Source organism: Tamandua tetradactyla, chromosome 9 (assembly GCF_023851605.1).
Source record: "Tamandua tetradactyla isolate mTamTet1 chromosome 9, mTamTet1.pri, whole genome shotgun sequence".
Lineage (NCBI taxonomy): Eukaryota > Metazoa > Chordata > Mammalia > Pilosa > Myrmecophagidae > Tamandua > Tamandua tetradactyla.
The window spans coordinates 108,169,538-108,190,668 of record NC_135335.1 but is presented as its reverse complement, the minus strand read 5'-3'; the positions used below and the strand labels follow the sequence as shown (position 1 = coordinate 108,190,668).

Here is a 21,131-nt window from a genome sequence, read left to right as displayed (position 1 = left end):
AGGAAACATGTATTTAGTTGGGACTTAACCCCTTACTACCACCGCATGGACTCTGTGAACTACATAAAAGAAATGTAAAACACAGTCCCTGTCTTCTAAGGGCCTTTCATCTTATAAATTTAGAATTCTAGAAATAATGCCAGAGGTGGTTTAAAATCTAAAACTTATTTTATTTCCTTGCACAAACATATTTGTAGACATTAATGTTAAGCAAAGGCACAATCCTGAATATCTAATGTTTTTATTTACCTGGATTGAAAGGGCCAGCTCCTCTGCGCCTGCCAGCTTAGAATAATCAAAAGAATGGTTGTTTTCCCTCATTAGATTACTGGCTCGCTAAAATTTTCATTTAGAAAAAGACAGCTTCATTGTCCTCTGTCACACTATTAATTTTTATTAACTAGGAATATATGCAACAGAAATGCATACCCATGTGCAACAAGAGATATCACAGGAATATTCATAGCAATGTTATTTGTAATAGATCCCAATTGTAAACAATCCAAATGTTCAACACAGTAAAATGAATAAATAGAGGTACAAGTCTATAACAGAATACTACTTTTGCTGGTTTGAATCTGTTGTATACTCCAGAAAAGCCAAGTTCTTGAATCCTCGTTCAATATTGCTGGGTGTGCTCTTTTTTATTGTTTCCATGGAGATATGACCCACCCAATTGTGGGTGATAACTTTTGATTAGATGGTTTCCATGGAGGTGTGTCTCTACCCATTCAAGGTGCGGCTGCTTACGGGAGCCCTTTAAGAGGGAACCATTTTGAATAAAGCGTTAGAACCAACAGAGCCCACTCAGACAGAGACCTTTAGAGATAAATAAAGAAGATGCCCCCAGGGAAACTTCATGAAACAATAAGAGAGAAAGCTAGCATAGGTCCCTGTGTGCCTTCACAGCTGAGAGAGAGGAACCCCAAACTTCAGTGGCCCTTTCTTTGGAATTAAAGTATCTTTCTCTGGATGACTTAATTTGGACATTTTCATGGCCTTATAATTGTAAACTTGCAACTTGATAAATTCCCTTTTTAAATAGCCAGTCTGTTTCTGGTCTTTTGCATTCTGGAAGCTTACAAACTAAAACAACTACATAGCAATGAAAATGAACAAACACAAGCTACATTCATCAACATGGATAGCAAATGGAAGATGCAAGACAAAGGAATATATAAAGAATAAGCATGTCTTCATTTATATAAAGTTCAAAAACACATAACATGAAACTAGATGGGGGTGCATGTGGATACACATTCTTTATAGTCTTTACAAAACTATAAAGAAAAGCAAGGAAATGGTTCCCTTAAGAGAGAGATTAGAGCTCACTTAGGGGATAAGGAGCAAGCCATGGGAAGAGAGTTGGGATTGAAAAGAGATCCACAAGGCTTCTGACATGCTGGTCAAATTATTATTATTATTATTATTTTACCCTGGGTACAGTTAACCAGGGGGTGTTTACACATAACCTGTACATGTTATTGCTTTTTTGTATGTCATACTTCACAGTAACATATATATTTTTAAAACCAACAGGAATGCTGTTAAATATTTTATACATATAAATGGTTATGATGTATATATATACATACACACACATGCATATACACACATGCACACACAACCTAACTGGTTTCAAGGAGAAGAAAAGAACAGCGATTCTGTATTAGACATCTCTTATCCACCCAACTCCCCCTTCTGTTAAGTGCATATCAAGCATTCAAATGGACTTAAAGAGGAAAGAGTTTAAAAGTGCAATAAAATATGCTACTCCCTGGCTGGGAATGTTACTGAGAGTGTCAAAGACTTACATGGTCTTCTGGCTGATGGCGAGATTGCATATTCTCTCCTCTATCTATCAACATAACTTGTGGGTGTAACTATGCTGAAGCTGAACCTGAGAAAAATAAGCATCTTCTCATTTTTGGGAAGTTGCTACACGGCAACTTTACTTTGATCTTATACCTAATGTCCTGCTCGTAAGTTTGTTGCTTCCACTAACACTGTTGATTCAACTCTGGAATAAACGAAAAATAAAAGAGTTGACCCAGCCATGTCCTCCTATAATTTACCTGACTCTAGTTAAGCCTTAATCAACCTATTTTTCTTCATGCTCCTGAATTAGTTGCGTACTAGGTTATTGTGTTGTCAAATTACCTCCCTATCTTCTCCCTGGATGAAGCCAATAACATCATCTGAGAACTGGTGATAGAACATCCTCAAGGTGTCAATGAGCAATAATCCCAAAACAAATCTTGGTTAACAAACTGACAGTATCAAATTCTGAGATATCACAGAATGACCATCTGCCTTACCGCTATGTTCCAGAATGGATTTTTCTAAAAGGAGCACAGAAAATCTGTACAGCAACTTTCTGATCCCTAATGTGATCGTTATTATTCTATAGCTCCATGGTAGATCAAAATCAATTTACCATTTAAGAATACCTGAATCTGATCTGTGCTCTTAGAGAATTAAATTTTATTTTTCTAAATCAATATTCCAAGTAGTGTTCTGGCAGAAACTACATAGCTGGCAATACAGTTCACTCTTGATCATCCAAAGGTTTACCCACAACATAGCTTACATCAAGCAAATCCTGATCAGGAGCTTGATGAAATAACTAACAATATTTTTTAAAATCACCTGTGGTCAACAGATTCTAATATCCAGAATCAAGGCCTTTAAAGGCAAAATAATTATTGGCCTTTCTTTACCCTGCAGAGATAAAAACAGAATGAAAATGTGCATCTCTTTTTAAGCTGTGCTTTATCTCAACCTGAGTTAATACCTCCTCTTGCTAATTTTAAAATAAGGTGGATAGGGATGAATTCCTCAAGGAGGCAGGATAAAAGCTGGAGATCTTATAATGAAGTTGCATTATTCTCTGAAAGAAGTATCTAAATTATACCCCATTAATTGGCCCCAAAATACTGTGGACCAAAGGATATTCCCCCAAATATGGCTACATACTGTAAAATCTGACAATGACAACACAGATCATAACTGTTAACTCTGCTCCCCAATATCACTGTGATAAATAGGGTGACACTACTTGAATTTCTGAATATATCAATCATTTTTAAATATAAATTCTCAGGCTCATTCAAAATCAAATTCCATTGGAATTACATATCATGGCTGCCCTCAATGGTAAGTAAATTTTTTAAAAACCTGATATAAATGTTACAACTTTCCCTAAGAAATACAAATAAATATGTTCTAGGACAAAATGTAAACTTCTTATATTAAAAAAGCATTTTAACAGAGGAGGGATAAAAATAATACCACCTTACTGGGAATGTAAAATGGTGCAGCTGCTGTGGAAGACAGGAGCTTCTCAGGAAGCTAAATACAGATTACCAAAGACCTGGCAATCCTGCAACTAGATAAACACCCAGAAAAACTGAAAGCAGGGATGCAAACATTTACACACTGATATTCACAGCAACATTATTCACAATTGCCCAAAGATGGAAACAACCCAAGGGTCCATCAACGGATGAATGGATAAACAGTATGTGGTATACACATACAATGCAATATTATTCAGCCGTCAAAAGCCATCCTGATGCATCCGACTATATGGATGAACCTTGAGGACATTATGCTGCATGAAATAAGCCAGACAAAATAGGACATATATTTTATGATCTCACTGATATGAACTAATTATAATAAGCAAAGTCATAGAGTTAGAATCTGGATTAAAGGTTACCTGAGGATAGACGGGGGTAGAGAATGAGGAATTAATGCTTAATTGGTACAGAAGTCCTATTTAGGTTTACTGTAAAAGTCTGGAAATGGATGGTAGTGATGGCAGCACATTATTGTGAGTGTAATTAACAGCACTGAATTATATATGTAAATGTGGTTAAAAGGGGAAGTTTAGGTTGCATGTTATTAGAGTAACAGCTAAAGGATAAAACCTAAGACTGTATAACACAGTAACTACTGTAAACAATAGACTATAGTTGATATTAAAAATATAGGAATGTTCTTTCAGTAAATATAACAAATATACAAAGTGAATTATAAGAAATGCAATACAAGGTGTTAATAATAGGGTGGTATATGGGAAAATAAACACCTAATGTAAACTATGGGTGACAGTTAATAGCACTAGTTAATAATCTTTTATCATTCATAATAATGGCATTTCACTAATGTAAAGTGCCAACATTTGGAGGGTATATGGGATCTCTGAACTTTTCACCTGATTTTTCTATAAATCTACAACTTCTCTAACTTAAAAATAATACAATAGTATTAACAGTAATGACAATAATAAAAGGACATATTTCACAGGCCTGTGTATTGGGTGTTTTAAATGAGATAATCCATGAAAACTGTTTCACACAGTGCCTGGAACATAGAATATCTCAATAAATGCTGTCTACTGTTAAAAATATAGTACAATCAGGGGTGCAAGAGTGGTTTGGGGATAGAATTCTCACCTGCTATGCAGGAGACTTGGTTCAATTCCTCCCCAAAAAATCAGCAAATGGTACTGCAATAATGGTAAGTCACATGGAAAAAGAATGAAATGTGACCCCCACCACAAAGCATACAAAAAAAAATTATATATAATACGATCATAAAAAAGTGTTATCATCAATTGTAACAAATATTCCACACCAGTACAAAATGCTGGTATTGGGGTAGTATATGGGAATCCTGTATTTTACATGATTGTTCTATAAACCCATGATTTCTCTAATAGAAAAATAAAAAATAAACTGCAATTATAAAAAAGAACTACCATCAAAAACAAAAAATAATACCGCTTTACATTTGTGAGTAACTTGAATTCAAACCCAGGCCTTCTGGTTCCATATCCAGTGTTTTTTCAATGCCCCACAGCAGCTGTTCTAAGAAACCCACTTGTTACTATAATGATTTATCCAATAACTCCAAAGGAAAATAAGTGATTTTAGTAATGCAACATCTCAGGCTTTAAAAAAAAAAAAGAAAAAAAAGGATTCTGATTTATTTCTATACCTCCCTCCCAAAAGAAAAAAACACTTACAGGATAAAATCTGAGTAAAAAATTCCATGCATTTTCTGGCCAAACTTTTTCCTTGAAGGATTTTCCTGACAAAGATTAAAAGAAACTAGAAGCTCACAGCTATAGTACCTTCTTTTCCCACTCCTCAGTGGTCACCAGTGGCCAAAGCGTATGAAGTAACCAGAGCGAGAACAGGATCTAGAAGTAATGCAGAATTTGTGCACAGAAGGTTTCAGTTGAACAACAGATCAGAAATTAAGTATAAACATTTTCTAAATCAAGTATGGCTTAAAACTAATTAAATATTTAAAGCAAGAAGCTTCCTTGCTCATTTATTACTCAAGATCACACCTAGCCATCCAGTAGCTTCAACTGCAATTTTATTTCTTTTAATTTTTCTCTCTCAAAATACATATAGGCGGGGTGGGCCACAGTGGCTCAGCAGGCAGAGTTCTCGCCTGCCATGCTGGAGACCCGGGTTCAATTCCAGTGCCTGCCCATGCAAAAGAAAAAAAAATACAAATAGGCATAGAGCAAAATCAATATTTTATCGGGTTACACAATCATCTTTAAAATTTCATGTCTGTGTATAGGTTATTCATACAAATGCTAGAATTCTAAGCTCTAATAAAAGGTGTCAACTATGTAAATTCACCACCTATGAGTAAACAATTGTTGTATTTAAAATCAAGCCTCTGTTTGTGAACAAGCCGTGATTGTATAAATAAGTAAATAATGTGCTGTGTACAGACAGAAAATAAAATTTTAATTATTCTAAAAATCTATAAAATTTTAAAATACATTAAAATCTTTCTATTAAACTGTTTCTTTAAATAAGGCAAATGGGCAGCCTTCATTTACTGCATACCTCCACTGAGTATTTTAGAGACGTACTTGACTAACTCAAAGAAAGATTTCTAAAATAATCACCAAAAGCATGAAAAAAATGTCACCCTGGTAGACAGAGTTTGTTAAACTAACTGCATAAGAAACATTCAGCCTGAAAATGGAATAGAGAAATCTTAGATGCAAAAGTTTCACTATTAGGAAAAGTACAGCAAATAATTTTCTAAACTTTGCAATCACCTTTTTCATATCTATCTGGGTTCCTTGATTAGTTAGTTGTTGTCTTTCAGTGATGGAATTTCTTAACATTCAATGGCCCTGCTTAAGCTAGTCCCCAGAGTCTTCTGCTACTGAGATGGACAGAGTGATGGAAAAGCTGGACAGTAGAGAACCTCCTGCCAAGGACAGGGCTGGGCAGTCTAGGAGAAAAGCCACATCTGTGCTCTCTTGTAATCAGAAATAACAGAGTTGTCTTTATCAGTGGTTTCCAAATTTATCTGCACACTGGAATCACCTGGGGAGTGAAAGCACATTCCTGGTGCCTGTATCACATCCCCAGAAATCATAATTTAATTGATGTGGGGGTATGGCCTGGGCTTTGGAATTTTAAAGGTGTAGAGAGGTTTGGGAACAACTGGTTTATATTCTTTTACATTTTTGACAAATTTTAGCCTACTTCCTATATTGTCCTAAGTCTCATGCCATTTTGGAAAGCCAGGGAAGACCTACTTGTTCTGTATTTACAGAACAATTTACAACTGTAAATCCATGGAGGTAAACCGATATCCAAAATCAAAAGTATAACTTAATTGGATTATTTATCATTGTCAAAAGGAGGGTAAAAATAGGAAGAATAAAGGCATGACTAAACCGAACTTCATAAAATGCTTCTTCACGAAAAGAATTACTATGTGGAATCTTTTTGTTTTCAAATCCAAGCCCTAGAAACTTTGTTTGCCATCCTAAAACCAGACAGTATTAGAGAAAAGCACTGCCTACAATAACCTAGCTTTAAGTAACAATCAGTATTTGTGCCCTTATTCCAGCTTTCCACTTTATCAGATGGAGCAGGGCAGCTGCTGGAACGAGGAAGAAGGAATTGGGTACTTACCACATGAATAAACCTGTGGCGATAGTAAGTTCATTAATGTTCTTGTTGGCAGGGATCAAAATGACTTAGAGGCAGCCAAGTTGAATTACAGGTTTGATTTACTTATGAGATACAAATTATGCAGACATCAGCATTTTTACACCAGCCTTGAGGGAGGCTCGATGATGACAAAGCACAATCCCTCCTTTAACAATAAGATTCAATTGTATTCCTTTGTGGCTTCTCCCCTTCCCTTGGATGTATACAGGATGACCACACTAGAGAAGAAAGAAAATAGTTTTAAAAGTTCAAAAGTTCCCGGTGCCTGCCCATGTTGAAAAAAAAAAAAAGTTTAAAAGGGTCAGTTTATCAATATTTATTAATGGAAATAGCAGCAATCTGTCCTTCTTAAAAAGAAAATAAAAAAGAAAACCACCACACGCAACAGATGAGTAGGACTGCAACTGGCACACAGACATGACCACGTAAGACTGTGTACCTCTGCCCTGATGCACAGGGTTAACGTGCTTTAAATAGACTACAGTACTGAGCTGAATGCATTGCTCCTTTGAAATTAAAACAATGACCAGATCATAATGAGGATATGTGGATCTCACCATCCCAAACCTGCCCGTCTCATGACACAATGTAATCTGATGTCAGCTTAAAATTCTACGACTAGCTGGGCAAAGCACAGCATTCCTTGTCTAAGTGGGGCACACATGCCTAGGAGTATTGTGTGTGAGCGGAAGCCAAGGGGCAAAAATAAATAGTGTAAAGCAGCCTACGTGGCTCAATTTTAAAGGTTTCTTTGGGCTAGTGAGATGGAATGCTTTCTCAAAGTCAATACAACTAATTTTCAAGATCTTCCCAGACTTCTTGACAGCTGATTACAATCACAAAAGCACATGCAAACAAAAAAGACACCATTGTTCCCTTTATTTCCAAATACACAAAATCGTCTGGAAAGATGTACATTTTTAGCAAATGACATGGCAGTTTGGTACTTATTTCAAGTGCCAATTGCAACCAGGTGTTTATTTTTAGGCTTCAAATTCACTAGGTCTGAAACTGAACTGTTCATTCCCCTGTCTTCTGCTGCTGCATCTCCCATGTCTGCTGACAAAATTAGTTTGCCACCCACATAGCCTCCAAGCCAGAACCTGGGAGTCAGCATTGGCCCCTCCCTTTGCATCTCAGTCCTGAGACGCAAGTCCTGTTCATCATAGCTCACAAATAGCAAACTAATTCAGCCCTCTCCTTTTCATCCCTTCTGCCACTGCCAGAGTTGGCATCTTTCATGCCTAAACTGTTGCAAGAGCATCCTACCTGGGCTCTGCACCTCTAATTTTGTGTCTGTCAACACTACCTGCTACTCTCATGGAGTTTTTTCCAAATATGAGCTTATTCCCCTGCTTATTCTCTTATCAATTTTGTGCCTTTGCTCTTGTTAGTCCCTTGCCTGGAATGTTTATTCCCTCGCCTTCTTGTTGACTAGCTTTTACACCAGTTTAGGATTTGGCCTAACATTTTTCTGAGATTAACAGGCTGAGTTAGGTGTTTTCTGTTCTGGCTTCTTATAGTACATTGTCTATACGTCTATTACACAGCTTTGTACATTGTTGTACTTGTTCTTTTTTTTTAACATTTTCCACCTCTCCTAATCTATGACGAAGGGTGAGCTCCACATCCCATTCACTGCTATTCACTGTTATAGCTCCTATATCTAGCACTCAGAAGTATATAATAATTGATTTGTGCTAAATCAGTAATTCTCTATCTATCCACTGGTATTACCTGGCGAGCTTTAAAAAAATACTGAGGACTGGACCCCACCCCAGACCAATTAAAACAGAATTTCTAAGGGTGGCACCCAGGTACTGGTAGTCCTCACATCTCCCCAGGTGATTCTAATGTACATCCAGGGTAGAAAATCACTGCGCTAAATCATGTATCTGGAAATGTTAGAAAGAAAACATAAAGTTTGAGGTCTTTTCTGATTTCTCAGGGACCATATTAATGATCTATTGCTGAGTAACAAATTACCTCCACATTTAACACCTTAAAACAACTAACATTTACTACCTCACAGTATCTGTTGGTCAGGCATCTGGGTGTAGCTTGAGTGGGTTCTCTGGCTCAGGGTCTCCCCAGGGCTGCAAGCACCCCCAAGGCTTGACTGGAGGAGGACCTGCTTCCAAGCTCTCTCCTGTGGCTGTTGGCAGAATTTCATTCCTCACTGACCAGTGGTCAGAGTCCTTGCTCAGTTCCCCTTCTCTCCAGAGGGCAGCTCACAGCATGGCAAATCTTCTATTAAAGGGAGCAAGTGAGAGAAAAGAAAGGGGGAGCAAGATGGGAGGCAGCCTCTTTCTATAGCTTAATCTCAGAAATGACATTCTATCACTTTTTCCATATTCTATTCACCAGAAGCAAGTCATCTGGTCCAGCCCAAACTAGGGAGGGGATTAAACAAGGACATGAATACCAGGAAGTGGGGCTCACTGGGAACCATTTTAGATGCTATCTGCCACAGACATTTAATGATGGTGGGCTTAAAAATTAACCTACCTTGAAGAAATCCCAACTTGACTGTCTTAACATTAGGCATATGCACATCTGCTTCAAACTAAAAGTAAACAGACAAGTGCACTTACTAAAAATAAATTTATATTTTTGTTTATCTAAAGAGAAATGCATTAATTAAGGACCATTTAGACAAGATAATATCAAAACAGGTCAGCCTTCACAAGGCCTTACAAATTGGGTCAATGTGCTTTGCAAAGATCCAAAGTGCTTCTTTTTCTTTCTCCTCGTATTTCCATACTCATACAGGTTTGCAGATAGCAAGCCAGACATGTTAATGACTCAAATGAAATTTGCTTTTAGTGAAGTGCAGGTAGCAGTAAACCTAAAAGTAAAATTCAAGTAAAATATGCAAGTTAACTGTACTGATGTTAAGCTGATAAGAGTAATCAATTTAATTTCCTTTCATTTTAGAGAGAAAAGCCACTATATTTGACAACAAAATAATGACCATAAGAACTATAACTTAAGCCATTCCCAAAGATCCTAAATATAAAAGAACTCATTCATTTGTGGGCTACATGCCATTTAAGGCTTAGATGGAAACTTGAAATTGCTTAATAATATTAAACAAAACTATACAAAGTACTAAGAGAAAAGAAAGCCCTATGAAGGCACAAATGCCTTGTAATTTTGAAACCTGATGCTCAATGCCCATTAACACAAAACCCTAAACTACGAATTTATGTTTCAACTACAAAAACCCTCTCCTAAAAATCACTCATTGTTGGTGCAAAGAGAAGATGCTAGCTAGCCATCCAGGTTAAGGGTGCTGCCTTACATAGCACCTTTTATTCAATGAATCGTTTCCTAAATATTTTTTCAAAAACACTGGTAGCTTGTAAAATTTGATGCAATTTTTAAAGGGATATGATCATAACAAAAGGTTATAAAAGATGTAACTGAAAAATTGTGCTTTAAAGTACTTTATGCATGAGTAGAACTGACTTATGAATGATCTATTGTATACTGGTTTTAAAAAGATTAAACAGCACATTGGGGGAAAATCTCATCTTTGCTTCAGCTGAGATGGCATGATTATAATAGTAACATGATTATGATCACTAAGACTTGGAAGATAAAGCCATGATCAGCTACTATTACCCGACATAAACAATTCATGCCAACAATTTTTAGTTACAACAGACACGAGGATTAAAGCTATGACCTAAAGATTGTTGGAGTTCTCTATAGCCCTTAACAATTTCCTGAGCCATTCAGTTTCCACGGCCTAGAAAAGCTGTTTGAGGCATAAGTTTGCATTTATCAACCTCACTTTAAAGATGGTACTTGACTGCCAAAATGAGGACAGACTGAAAACAGATCACTTAAAATCTAGTTTGGAAGTTTGCACAGTGGTATGAGGTAGTGATTCTCAAACTACCTTCTGTGTATTCTAGGCATGAAATAATGAGTAAAATATATTGGAAAACAGTGGAGCAGGGTGGGCTGGATGGAAACAAAAGATGAGGACTGCAGCCCTGGAAGGGTGAGTGACTGAAGAGGTTTCTTCAGGATTTTATAGGGAGGAGGGAGGCAGGAAATGAGGATGGGGAGGGCACAGTGGGTCTGCTCAGCTGTGGGCCCCAATGAGGGCAGGGGGTGGTGCGTGGGCAAGTGTGGGTCTGAGGAAGTAGATTATATCTCCACATCAGCATGCCTCAGCTGCTGCCTGGGGAAACCTCCCTGTGTGCTTTGCAGCTGGCAGCATGTGTGGGGAGTCCAAGGCAGGCCTAGCAGTCCACCATGAGAAGTCATACCCCCTGGGACTGGGATCAGTCGCCCCGTTGGGCACTGTGAATAGCTGTCTCATTGGGTACAGTGAACGGCAGATCCACCAGGCACTGGGCGCCGCAATCAGCTGCTCTGTTGGGTGCTGCGATTGGCTCAATTGTCCCTCATGCTGGGGCCAGTCGTCCCATTGTCAGGAACAGCCCCCTTTGCCATGCATGCCATCTTCCCAGCCAGCCCGCTGCAGTCCAGGAGTGGGTCTGAAGGGAGGAGGTGCCTCGTGAGCACCGCCTGCTGGGAAGAAATGGTAAGTACAGTCTGGCCAACTCCCTACATGCCTAGTTTTATTTTTTAAATATTTTTTCTATATTTTTATTTATATGTTTCTATTTCTTATTACTTATTATTTATTATTTATTTTAAAATTTTCTTTTAAAATAAAAAATCTGAGTGCATGCCCAATACATCTCAGGGTGTCTCCTTCTGACTTTGAGGCCTACTACTGCTGAGGTGTTTTTAAAAAATATTTTTTATTTTATCCTTTTCTTGCGGGGGGGTGGGGGGCAGTGCATGGGCCAGGAGTTGAGCCTAGGTCTCGTATGTGGTGGGTGGACATCTGCCACTGAACTACATGTGAACCTCTACCTAGCTCTTCACTGACCCTCAAGTAGAACTGCACACCCTACATGTTGGTTGGGTTGGGTTGGGAATAACTGACAAACAAGACCAAAAGGGAACCTTCAACACAAAACCAAGTAGATACAAAATGCTAGATGAGTGAAGGAAATCAATTTGTGAAATAACCTAATTAAGATAATAAAACGCCCCAAACACAACAGAAAACCACAAAGCATTTGAGGATCCAGGCAGAAATGTCCCACTAAATGACCAAACCAAACACTGCAGGGAACACAGAATATGAAACAACTTCTCAAGGATATTTGTAAAGAAATAAAAGATATCAGGAAGATACTAGAAGAGCACAAAGAAGAGTTTGAAAGATTAAGTCGAAAAATAGCAGATTTCACAGAGATGAAAGATACAGTAGAGTAAATAAGAAATATACAAGACACACACGATGGCAAAGTCAAAGATGCAGAAGAAAGAATAAGTGAGCTAGAAGATACAACAATTGAACTAGAGAGCACAAAAGAACAAATGGCAAGAAAGATGGAAAAAATGGAACAAGATCTTAGTGCAATGATGGATAACAAAAGGCGCACAAATATAAGAATCACTGGTGTCCCAGAAAGCGAAGAGGAGATAAAAGAGCTAGGAAAGTTAGTTCAAGATAAAACTGGAGAAAACTTCCCAACCCTTATAAGATCATAAATATACAAATCAAAAAGGCCTAACAAACCCCAAGTAGAATTAATCCAAATAGGCCTACTCCAAAACACACACTAATCAGACTACCAACTGATGAAGAGAAGCAGAAAGTTCTGAAAGCAGCATGAGAAAAACAATCTACTACACACAAAGGAAACCACCTAAGACTGACTTTGGACTATGCAACAGGTACCATGGAGGCAAAAAGGCAGTGATATGATATACATGAGATCTTGAATGAGAAAGGCTTCCAGCCAAGAATTCTTTATTGAGCAACGTTGTCTTTCACAAGTGAAGGAGAGATTAAAATCTTCAAAAATAAAGACTGAGAAAACAAGTCAACAAGAGACTTGTCCTATAAGAAATACTAAAGGGATTCCTGCCAGCTGAAAACAAGGACAGGAGAGGGAGGTCTGGAGGAGGGCGCTGAATTGAAGAATACCAGTGAGGATAATTTAAAGGACAAAAAGAGAGAAAGGGAAAAGAATACTTAGATCTGACATTAAAAACTAAAAGATAAGATAGCAGATATAAGAACTGCTTTTACATAATACGTTAACAGACTTAACTCACCAATTAAAAGACACAGATTGGCAGAATGGATTAAAAATAATCCATTTACATGCTGTTTATAAGAAATGCATTTTAAACCCAAGGATGCAAATAAATTGAAAGTGAAAGGATGAAAAAAGATGTTCTATGTAAGCTGTAACCAAAAGAAAGCAGGAGTAGCTATACTAATTGTTCTAGTTTGCTAGCTGCTGGAATGCAACACACCAGAGACGGACTGGCTTTTAATAAAAGGGGATTTATTTTGTTGGTTCTTCAGAGGAAAGGCAGCTAACTTTCCACTGAGGTTCTTTCTTACATGGAAGGCACAAGATGGTCTCTGCTGGTCTTCTCTCCAGGCCCCTGGGTTCCAACAACTTTCCCCGGGGTGACTTCTTTCTGCATCTCCAAAGGCCTGGGCTGAGCTGCAAGTGCTGAGATGAGGAATGCTGAGCTGCTTAGCTGTGCTATGTTGCGATCTCCCATTTAAGCACCAGCCAATTAAGTCAAACGTCACTCACTGCAGCAGACACGCCTCCTAGCTGACTGCAGATGTAATTGGCAACAGATGAGGTTCACGTACTGTTGGCTTATGTCCGCAGCAACAAGATTAGGTATGCTCACCTGGCCAAGTAAAATCTAACTAACACACTAATATAAGACAAAATAGACATTAATGTAAAGACATCATAAAAGACAAAGAAGAACACTACACATTAATAAAAGAGACAGTTCACCAAAAGGAAATAATTATAAATGTTTATGTTCCCAGTCAAGGAGCTACAAAGTATATGAGACAGACATTGACAAACTGAAGGGAGTTAAGACGTTCCAACAATAATAGCGGGAGACTTAAACACACCACTCTCCTCTATAGATAGAACCATCAGACAGACAATCAGCAAGGAAATAGAAAACTTAAACAATGTTATAAATGAATTAGATCTAATAGACATATATAGATCTTTATACCCCAAACACCAGGATATACATTCTCTACTGCACATGGAACATTCTTCATGATAAATTACAGACCGGGACACAAAAGAAGTCTTTATAGATTTAATAAGATTGAAATCATCCAGAGCACTTTCTCTGATCACAATAAAATAAACCAGGAAATGAATAAAAGAACCAGATCTTTCACAAATATATGGAGATTAAATAACACACTCTTAAGTAACTAGTGAGTCAAAGAAGAAATTGCTAGAGAAATCAGTAACTATCTAGATATGAATGATAATGAGAATAAAACATGTTTCAATTTATGGGATGTGGCAAAGGCAGTGCTGAGAGGGAAATTTATTGCCCTAAATGCCTCTATTAAAAAATAAGAAGGAGCAAATCTTGAGGCCTTAACTGCTTACCTGGAGAAATTAGAGAAAGAACTAACCCAAAGCAAGTAAAAAGAAGATAAATAATAAAGCAGAAATAAATGATCTAGAGAATAACAATAACAAAAAACAACAGAAAGAATCAAAATTAAAAGCTGGTTCTTTGAGTTGATTTCTGAATTGAACTGTTTTAGGAATATGCCTTTGTTTTGTCAATAAATACAATGGAGTATTTTTATGAAATGTTTGTTCATGATCAAATACAGTTAAATTTTAACAGCTGGAGAAACTTAGTAATGGTATCAGGAAATCTTTGTACCTACTCTTGTAATTTTTTATATTACTTGATATTATTTCAAAATAAATTACTTTAAAAACAAAAACAAAAAAAACAAACAAAAAAAACAAACAAAAAAAGCTGGTTCTTTGAGAAAATCAAGGCACAATTGATAAAAGGTAGTTTTAATTTGTTACTTGGTGAAGCTGTGTTGTCTTTATGGACCAATGAAAATTGTCTAAATTGAGAGTGCTCCTGATCATACAACCAAGTCAGGATACTGGTTTGTTTATTCATGATTTGTTTATTTTGGCCATTATCCATGATGCCCAATAGATGGAGGGAGCCAAAGGGTACAATGATTGAGAAGCAGAATGGTGAACTGTGATACATTTATACGATGGAATATTGTGCTGGAATACAGTGTGGCTACAAAAAGGGAAGGATGTCGAGAGGCATGCAACAAACTGAATAAATCTTGGGTACAAAGTATTGTGCAAAATAAGCCAGAAACAGAAGAATAAATATGCTAAGGTCTCTTTCAGAAAATACTTATAAAAAAATTGAAGCCTAGATTGTAAGCCCTTACAAGTGCCACACTTACTCTGAAGTTTTAATGGTATCTCTAGCTTCTGAACCACTGAGCTATACGTTTATCTGCTAGTATTTCTCTGCAACTTTGAGTATCTCTGTAGAACCTAAGACCCAGAAATGGACTGCTTCAGCCCTGAAAGTGAGTATAGCTACTAAATATAACAGTTAAAGTAACCGTAAAAGAGATCAGGCCTCAATTAGAAATAAAAATGAAACCAGTCTGGCTGGGATTAAGGTAAATCAGAATACAGGGTAAAAGGTGATAGTGTATGTACTCTAGAGCACAACCTACTATATGAGACCAAAGTCAGAGATGGTTACTGTATCCAGAACCAAAATTTTCTATAACACAATCTAAATCAACCTGTCAGGATAGCTCATTTAAACAACCCAAACTTTTGGAGTCCAAAACGGGAATGAAGACTTGTAAATTGTATAGTTTAATGTAATACCTGGATACATATCAGGCTATGGTGGGCCAATAAAAAGTATTTGTAGAGTCCCTTGAGTGTCTGAAGAAAAAAAAATGTTACTATTAAACTTTCCCATCTGGGAAACCCTGGGTACCCTCTCAATTATTGGGGACTCTCAAGAAAATAGGCCAAACTCTTGATTTAGGGGCTTGCCCTTAAGAAATTTATTTCTGTAGTGGAGAAGCTAAGACTACCTATAAGAAGGCCCAAAAGTTGTTTCTAGGAAACCTCTTTTGCTGTTCCGATATGGCCTCTTTCTCTCTCTCTCTCTTTAAGTCCAACTCTGCGAAGAAAATCATAACCCTCCCCCCATGTAGGATATGACATTTCAGGGGTGAAAGTCTCCCTGATAACATGGGACATGACTCTGGAGGATAAGTCTGGTCCTGGCTCTGTGGGATCCACAATGCTTTCCTGACCAAAAGGGGAAAAGAAGTGCAATAAAAAAAAAAAAGCATTAATGGCTAAGAGATATCAAATAGAGTCAAGAGGCTATTCTGGAGGCTACTCTTATGCACACTTCAGTTCACAGTGCTAATTGCCATGGTTTGCTAAACCCCAACCAACATTATTCCTGTTACTTTTAAGAACACCTAGGACTTGAACTGAGTCTATAAAAGTTTCAGGCACTAAGTTTGTTTTCCTGGAACCTATAACTTTCAGAGGGTTCCTAGGCCAGATAAGTCCTGAAACCCAGAGGGACCAGCTTCTCCAAGGCTAATGACAACTAATGACATCTCCCTATCCTTCAGTGTCGATACTGCTTTTCAACATGAAAAAGTTAGAACAAGCAATGCCTAAAGTTCTCTAGAGCCTGGGAGAAGGATCAAAGGAGGAGCAGTTATAACAGAGAAAATAGGATCTAACAAATGAGTATGACTGCTAAATCACTACACTGATATTTCTTCAAGCCTCCAGTATGTTGGAGCAGCTAGAAGAAAAAAATTCTGAAATAGTAGAATGGTAACCTGTAACAAACTCTGAAATCTGTTCTGTAACTACTTGTTGAAGTGTACTTTGAAAATTATTGCTTCTCCTTTTCTTTATATATGTTATATTCCACAACAAAACATTGAAGTACATATATATATATATAAATAGATATATATACACATACACACACACACACATATATATAAAGCCAGATAATGGCAGCTGGCTTTCTCTTTGTTGGTGAAGGAGGTTACAATATGGAAAATAAGAAGACTAGAATGTAGTTAGACTGGAATTGAAGGTATCAGTATAAATTCATAGCTTTTTATAGATAGATACAGAAATACAGATATTTATATATATACATCTGTCTGCTGAGTGGGACTAGAAGCAATGACATGTTACTATCAACAAGCAAACCTAGCCCTGTTTTATGTTTCTGGAAAAAAAAAAGCAGGGCACTGTGGAAAAATGGATGATTCTAGGGCGGGAACAGAGAAAGTGCAAGATGAATTGCTGCAGACTTTTTCTGCTTTGAGCCTCATTCAAAGTTGGTAGCCTTCCATGCCACCTGGTATACAAGCCAGACCAATATTCTTAGTTGTAGAAAATGTTGCCTCCACAACCAAAAGAGGCCTACCAAGTGCCATACTTCATTTTTTGTGTTAGGGGATGCAAAATGCAGCAATTTGTCTTTCATTTTGGAGGGGATATCTGGGTGCTGCCCCAACCACTGGACTCCCAAAAACTTTACTGATGTGGTTCCCTCCTGAATCGTCATAGGGTTTATGTCCCACCCTCTGGAGTGTGTGTATCTTACTAAGGCCTTCAGCATACTAGCCATTTCTTGCTTGTCCTGTCCAATCAGCATTATGTTGCCAATAAAATGGATCAGTGTGGTGTTTTAAAGGGTATCAGTGCAATCCAGATATCTTCAGACTAATTATGACAGCATGGGAGAGTTAGCATAGCCCTGAGGCAAGACTCGGTCAAAATGCATGTTGTTGTCTATTAATCTGATTGCAAACTGTTTCTGGTCTTTTCCAACCGGAATGGAAAAAATGCATTCATCCAATCAATGACTGCTTATCATGCATCTGAGGCCTTATTAAACTGCTCTAGCAATGAGTCCAACACAGCAGCTGTGATAGGGGTTATTACTTAAGTCAGCATCCAGTTTCTGCAGGGGCCAGAATGGCAAATAAAAGACATAGGATTGGGACCACTACCCCTACATCCGTACTTACATTAGATATATGATAGCACTAATCTTCATCATTCCCCAAGGATACAATATTGCTTCTGATTTACTATCTTGGCAGGGGAGGGGAGCAGTTTCAGAAGTTTTCTTTTGCACCTCCGTGAGAGCTCTTACTTACAGACCAAGGACACAGTGTGGCAGTTACTCCAACTGCTACATATACAAATACTACTTATGCACTTGGGGACTGGGAAGATGACTACTGGGTGAGTCTGTGGACCCAGTGGGTCACTCAGCCAACCTTTATCTTGGTAGACCCAGGTCTAATAGCAAGGTGGAGAAAGGTGTATAATATTGCTTTGGATTTCGAGGTATCAGCAACTCACACCCTGTGGCCAATAGTCCATAAATTGCCTGATTATTTCCCTTTCTCCAGTGTGCACTCAAATTGACAGCCAGTCCTTTGGGGAAATTGTCATGGTGTATACATGCCTTGGCGTTGTAGGGTTCTTCCTCTTAGGGACCCAGCAACATATTCAGTAAAAGGGTTCTGGATCTGAAAATTGCTCGGGTCTGAGAACTGAGCAAGGGATCATGACTTGTTATCATGGTGACTGTCTGCCACCTCCAACTTCACTGTTGCTTTTTGTGGTAATAGATGTTAACCAGCACTCTTGTTGACTGCCCACCTCTTTTGCCCCTAGGGAGACCATGTTCTATTAACCATCTTCACAGTTGCTCAGGCCCCTTTGGCAACAAGAATGACCTGCTGGTCATTATGGTAATTGTGGCCTCTTGGATTGTGGAGTTACGCACACCACCTGGGCCCTATAACTTCAGGGGCCCATTATTCCCATAGATGTTAACATGCCAGCTCTGAGGCTGCTTATCTTACCTTCCTCTCTGGCCAGCAGAGCAGAACCCAGACACCATCAAACTTCTTAGTGATGCTGGTGTCCCTCTCACTAGTGACTTCTTGGTGGCCTTGGTGAATGGTGTGTCCTCTGGGTACCTGAGTGGAATAGAATCCTCTGGTGGGACTTCTGGCCTTACATAACATATCCATTCCAGCATGCCCAATTTGCTGAGTCTCTATTCCTTTCTTTGTTGGCAATACTTAGGTATCTTTCACTTTGCTGAGGATTGGCTGCTTTCCTCCCCTCAATTTCTAAGAGCGATTAAGAAGTTTGCCCCCAGCACTGGAGTCTTTGCTGGGTGTGAAATCCCCAAAATCTGAGAAAGTACCTCCAGGTCAATGAATTCTTGTTCATGCAGTCTTACATTCTTGCCTCCTTAATCAAGCACCCTTAAAATCCAATCCCAGAAATACTTTCCTGTTTCCTGCCAGTACATGCCAGTTACATCTTGCAACTTCTTTCCTTCCTGCTCAAGCTCAGCATGCCCTAGCCATGTTATGCTTAGATTTAACCCTAGTTATTGGCTTGGCAGCCAGGGAAAGAAGTGGGGCACAGTTCCTGGGAGAGGGAAAAACTATTGCCTTGTGGGCAAGAAGCTTCCAGAACATCTTCCAGCACTTACACACTTGTTCTTACTGGGGAAGGGCTACCTCAGCAAGTCTAGAGGACCCAATGGGAGTTGCAGCAGCATCCATTCAGAAATCCTTATACCATGTCAGGTTCCTAGGTTTCCCTACCATCACACTGATAAAGTGCTACCAAGGCTCTTTCACAAAAGCTCTCTGGTTCTCACACTTAGCTATTAACTTCTTGTTAATAGCTGTTTCTCATTTTCCTTCTTCAGGGCTTCAGTAACCAGCCAACTCTGCTGTCTTTAAAGGTATTACTTCCTCTACATTTTCTCAATGCCAAAAGTTTCCTACCTGCCACAGTATTGCCCTTCACTGGTGCATTTTTCCAGGTCCACTGGTGAAATCTTTAGCAATTAAGTTGCAGTGCTGTACCAGGGACTATGCGTGCCCCTGCTACCAAGAAGGATGGCATCTTTTTGGTCTGCTGGGCCCTGAGTCTGTCCTATATCCCAATATTACCACTTGATCCTTTCAGAAGGAGATGCTGAGATGGGATTAAATTTGCAAGCTTTTTATTGGGGTAATGCTTGTGGCAAAAATGGGGAAAAAGGTGGACAAGACTGGGTGGGCTGTCATACAATGATGCATGTCTGACCCTAAGTGAGAGAGAATGGGAAGGAAAGTCGAGTGAAAGGACCCTAGACTGCTATGTAGCCTAAAGAAGGGTTGGCAAGGTAATGGGGGAATTCTTGATCCTGTCTTATTATCTCTGCCATGCACAGTCACTGTGAGAAGAGCAAGGTCTTGGCCCAAATACAACAGACTTCAGTGCACCGCAGCTGGTGCTGTTGTTCAATTAAACTCCCAGTAGTTGGGGTTCTGTGAGGTGTATTCTCATAGCCACCTTATCAACTCAGCATGCTGAGCTGGGATTCAAATGCAGCTTGTTTGGCTCCAGAGTTTATACTCTCAGCCACTGCACTAGACAGCATCTCTTAGAGCAGATGTCTCAAATGGTTTTCTATCACATCAAAGATTTATATGGCAGGTTGGAGCCCAAGCTCTAAAGAATCTGTATTTAATCCTACAGACAATAAGGCGGGATTGGGTGCACCACATATTAATATATATGAAAATATTCCATATGCATTGTATGTGGACATGCATAATTTATAGCCTAATAAGTAGCTTTAATTTTCTAGTGTATAAAAGAGTTGAACAGACTTGAAAACAGCTGGAACTGATCTATGGTAAAGATGTGTCACCATGGTCAGAAAGTGCTGGCAACACATTCATACAATCTAGGATATAAAGATTTGAAAAAAGTGGAACCAAACAAATTCCTTTTTCATTACTCTTTATAAAATCTTATTGTGGCATAAGCCAATCAAATATTCACTGCATTTTTACTATTTTAGTACTAGTATTGCAAATAATTTTCTACCATTTTTACATAGAGGCACTCTTCCCACTTACACTGTGTGTCAAATAGGTGTTTTTGGCTAGATTAGGAATTTAACCAACTATTTATAACATTAATTCATAGGAATATGTGTAAGTTGCCAATAATTAATAAATTCTAGAGAACATAATTTTATAAAATGGAGCTATATTAATCAATTAGTGTTGCAAAAACCCAGGTCTTACTAATTCTATTTTGTGGATATGGGAACCCCAGATACAGAAATGTC

At 38.3% G+C, this 21,131-nt stretch overlaps 1 protein-coding gene across 23 annotated transcripts in view; it reads right to left on the bottom strand.

The window, feature by feature from the left end:
- Positions 1 to 21,131, bottom strand: part of LOC143647353 (uncharacterized) — a 33,123-nt gene that overhangs the window by 5,586 nt on the left and 6,406 nt on the right. For 21 of the 23 annotated variants that reach the window (XR_013158014.1, XR_013158015.1, XR_013158011.1 and 18 more), the window contains 6 exons: positions 18,847 to 18,963; positions 9,516 to 9,573; positions 9,033 to 9,257; positions 6,969 to 7,225; positions 5,141 to 5,209; positions 1,815 to 1,900 (listed from right to left, as the gene is read on the bottom strand). Coding sequence is in view for 1 of the 23 variants with exons in the window: in XM_077117246.1 (XP_076973361.1) it covers positions 9,198 to 9,257; positions 9,516 to 9,573; positions 18,847 to 18,963 (235 nt within the window). In the remaining 22 variants the exon portion in view is untranslated. Of the gene's footprint in view, positions 1 to 1,814; positions 1,901 to 5,140; positions 5,210 to 6,968; positions 7,226 to 9,032; positions 9,258 to 9,515; positions 9,574 to 15,796; positions 15,857 to 18,846; positions 18,964 to 21,131 lie in introns of those variants that run through there. The other 2 variants (XR_013158013.1, XM_077117246.1) reach the window with 2 other exon arrangements.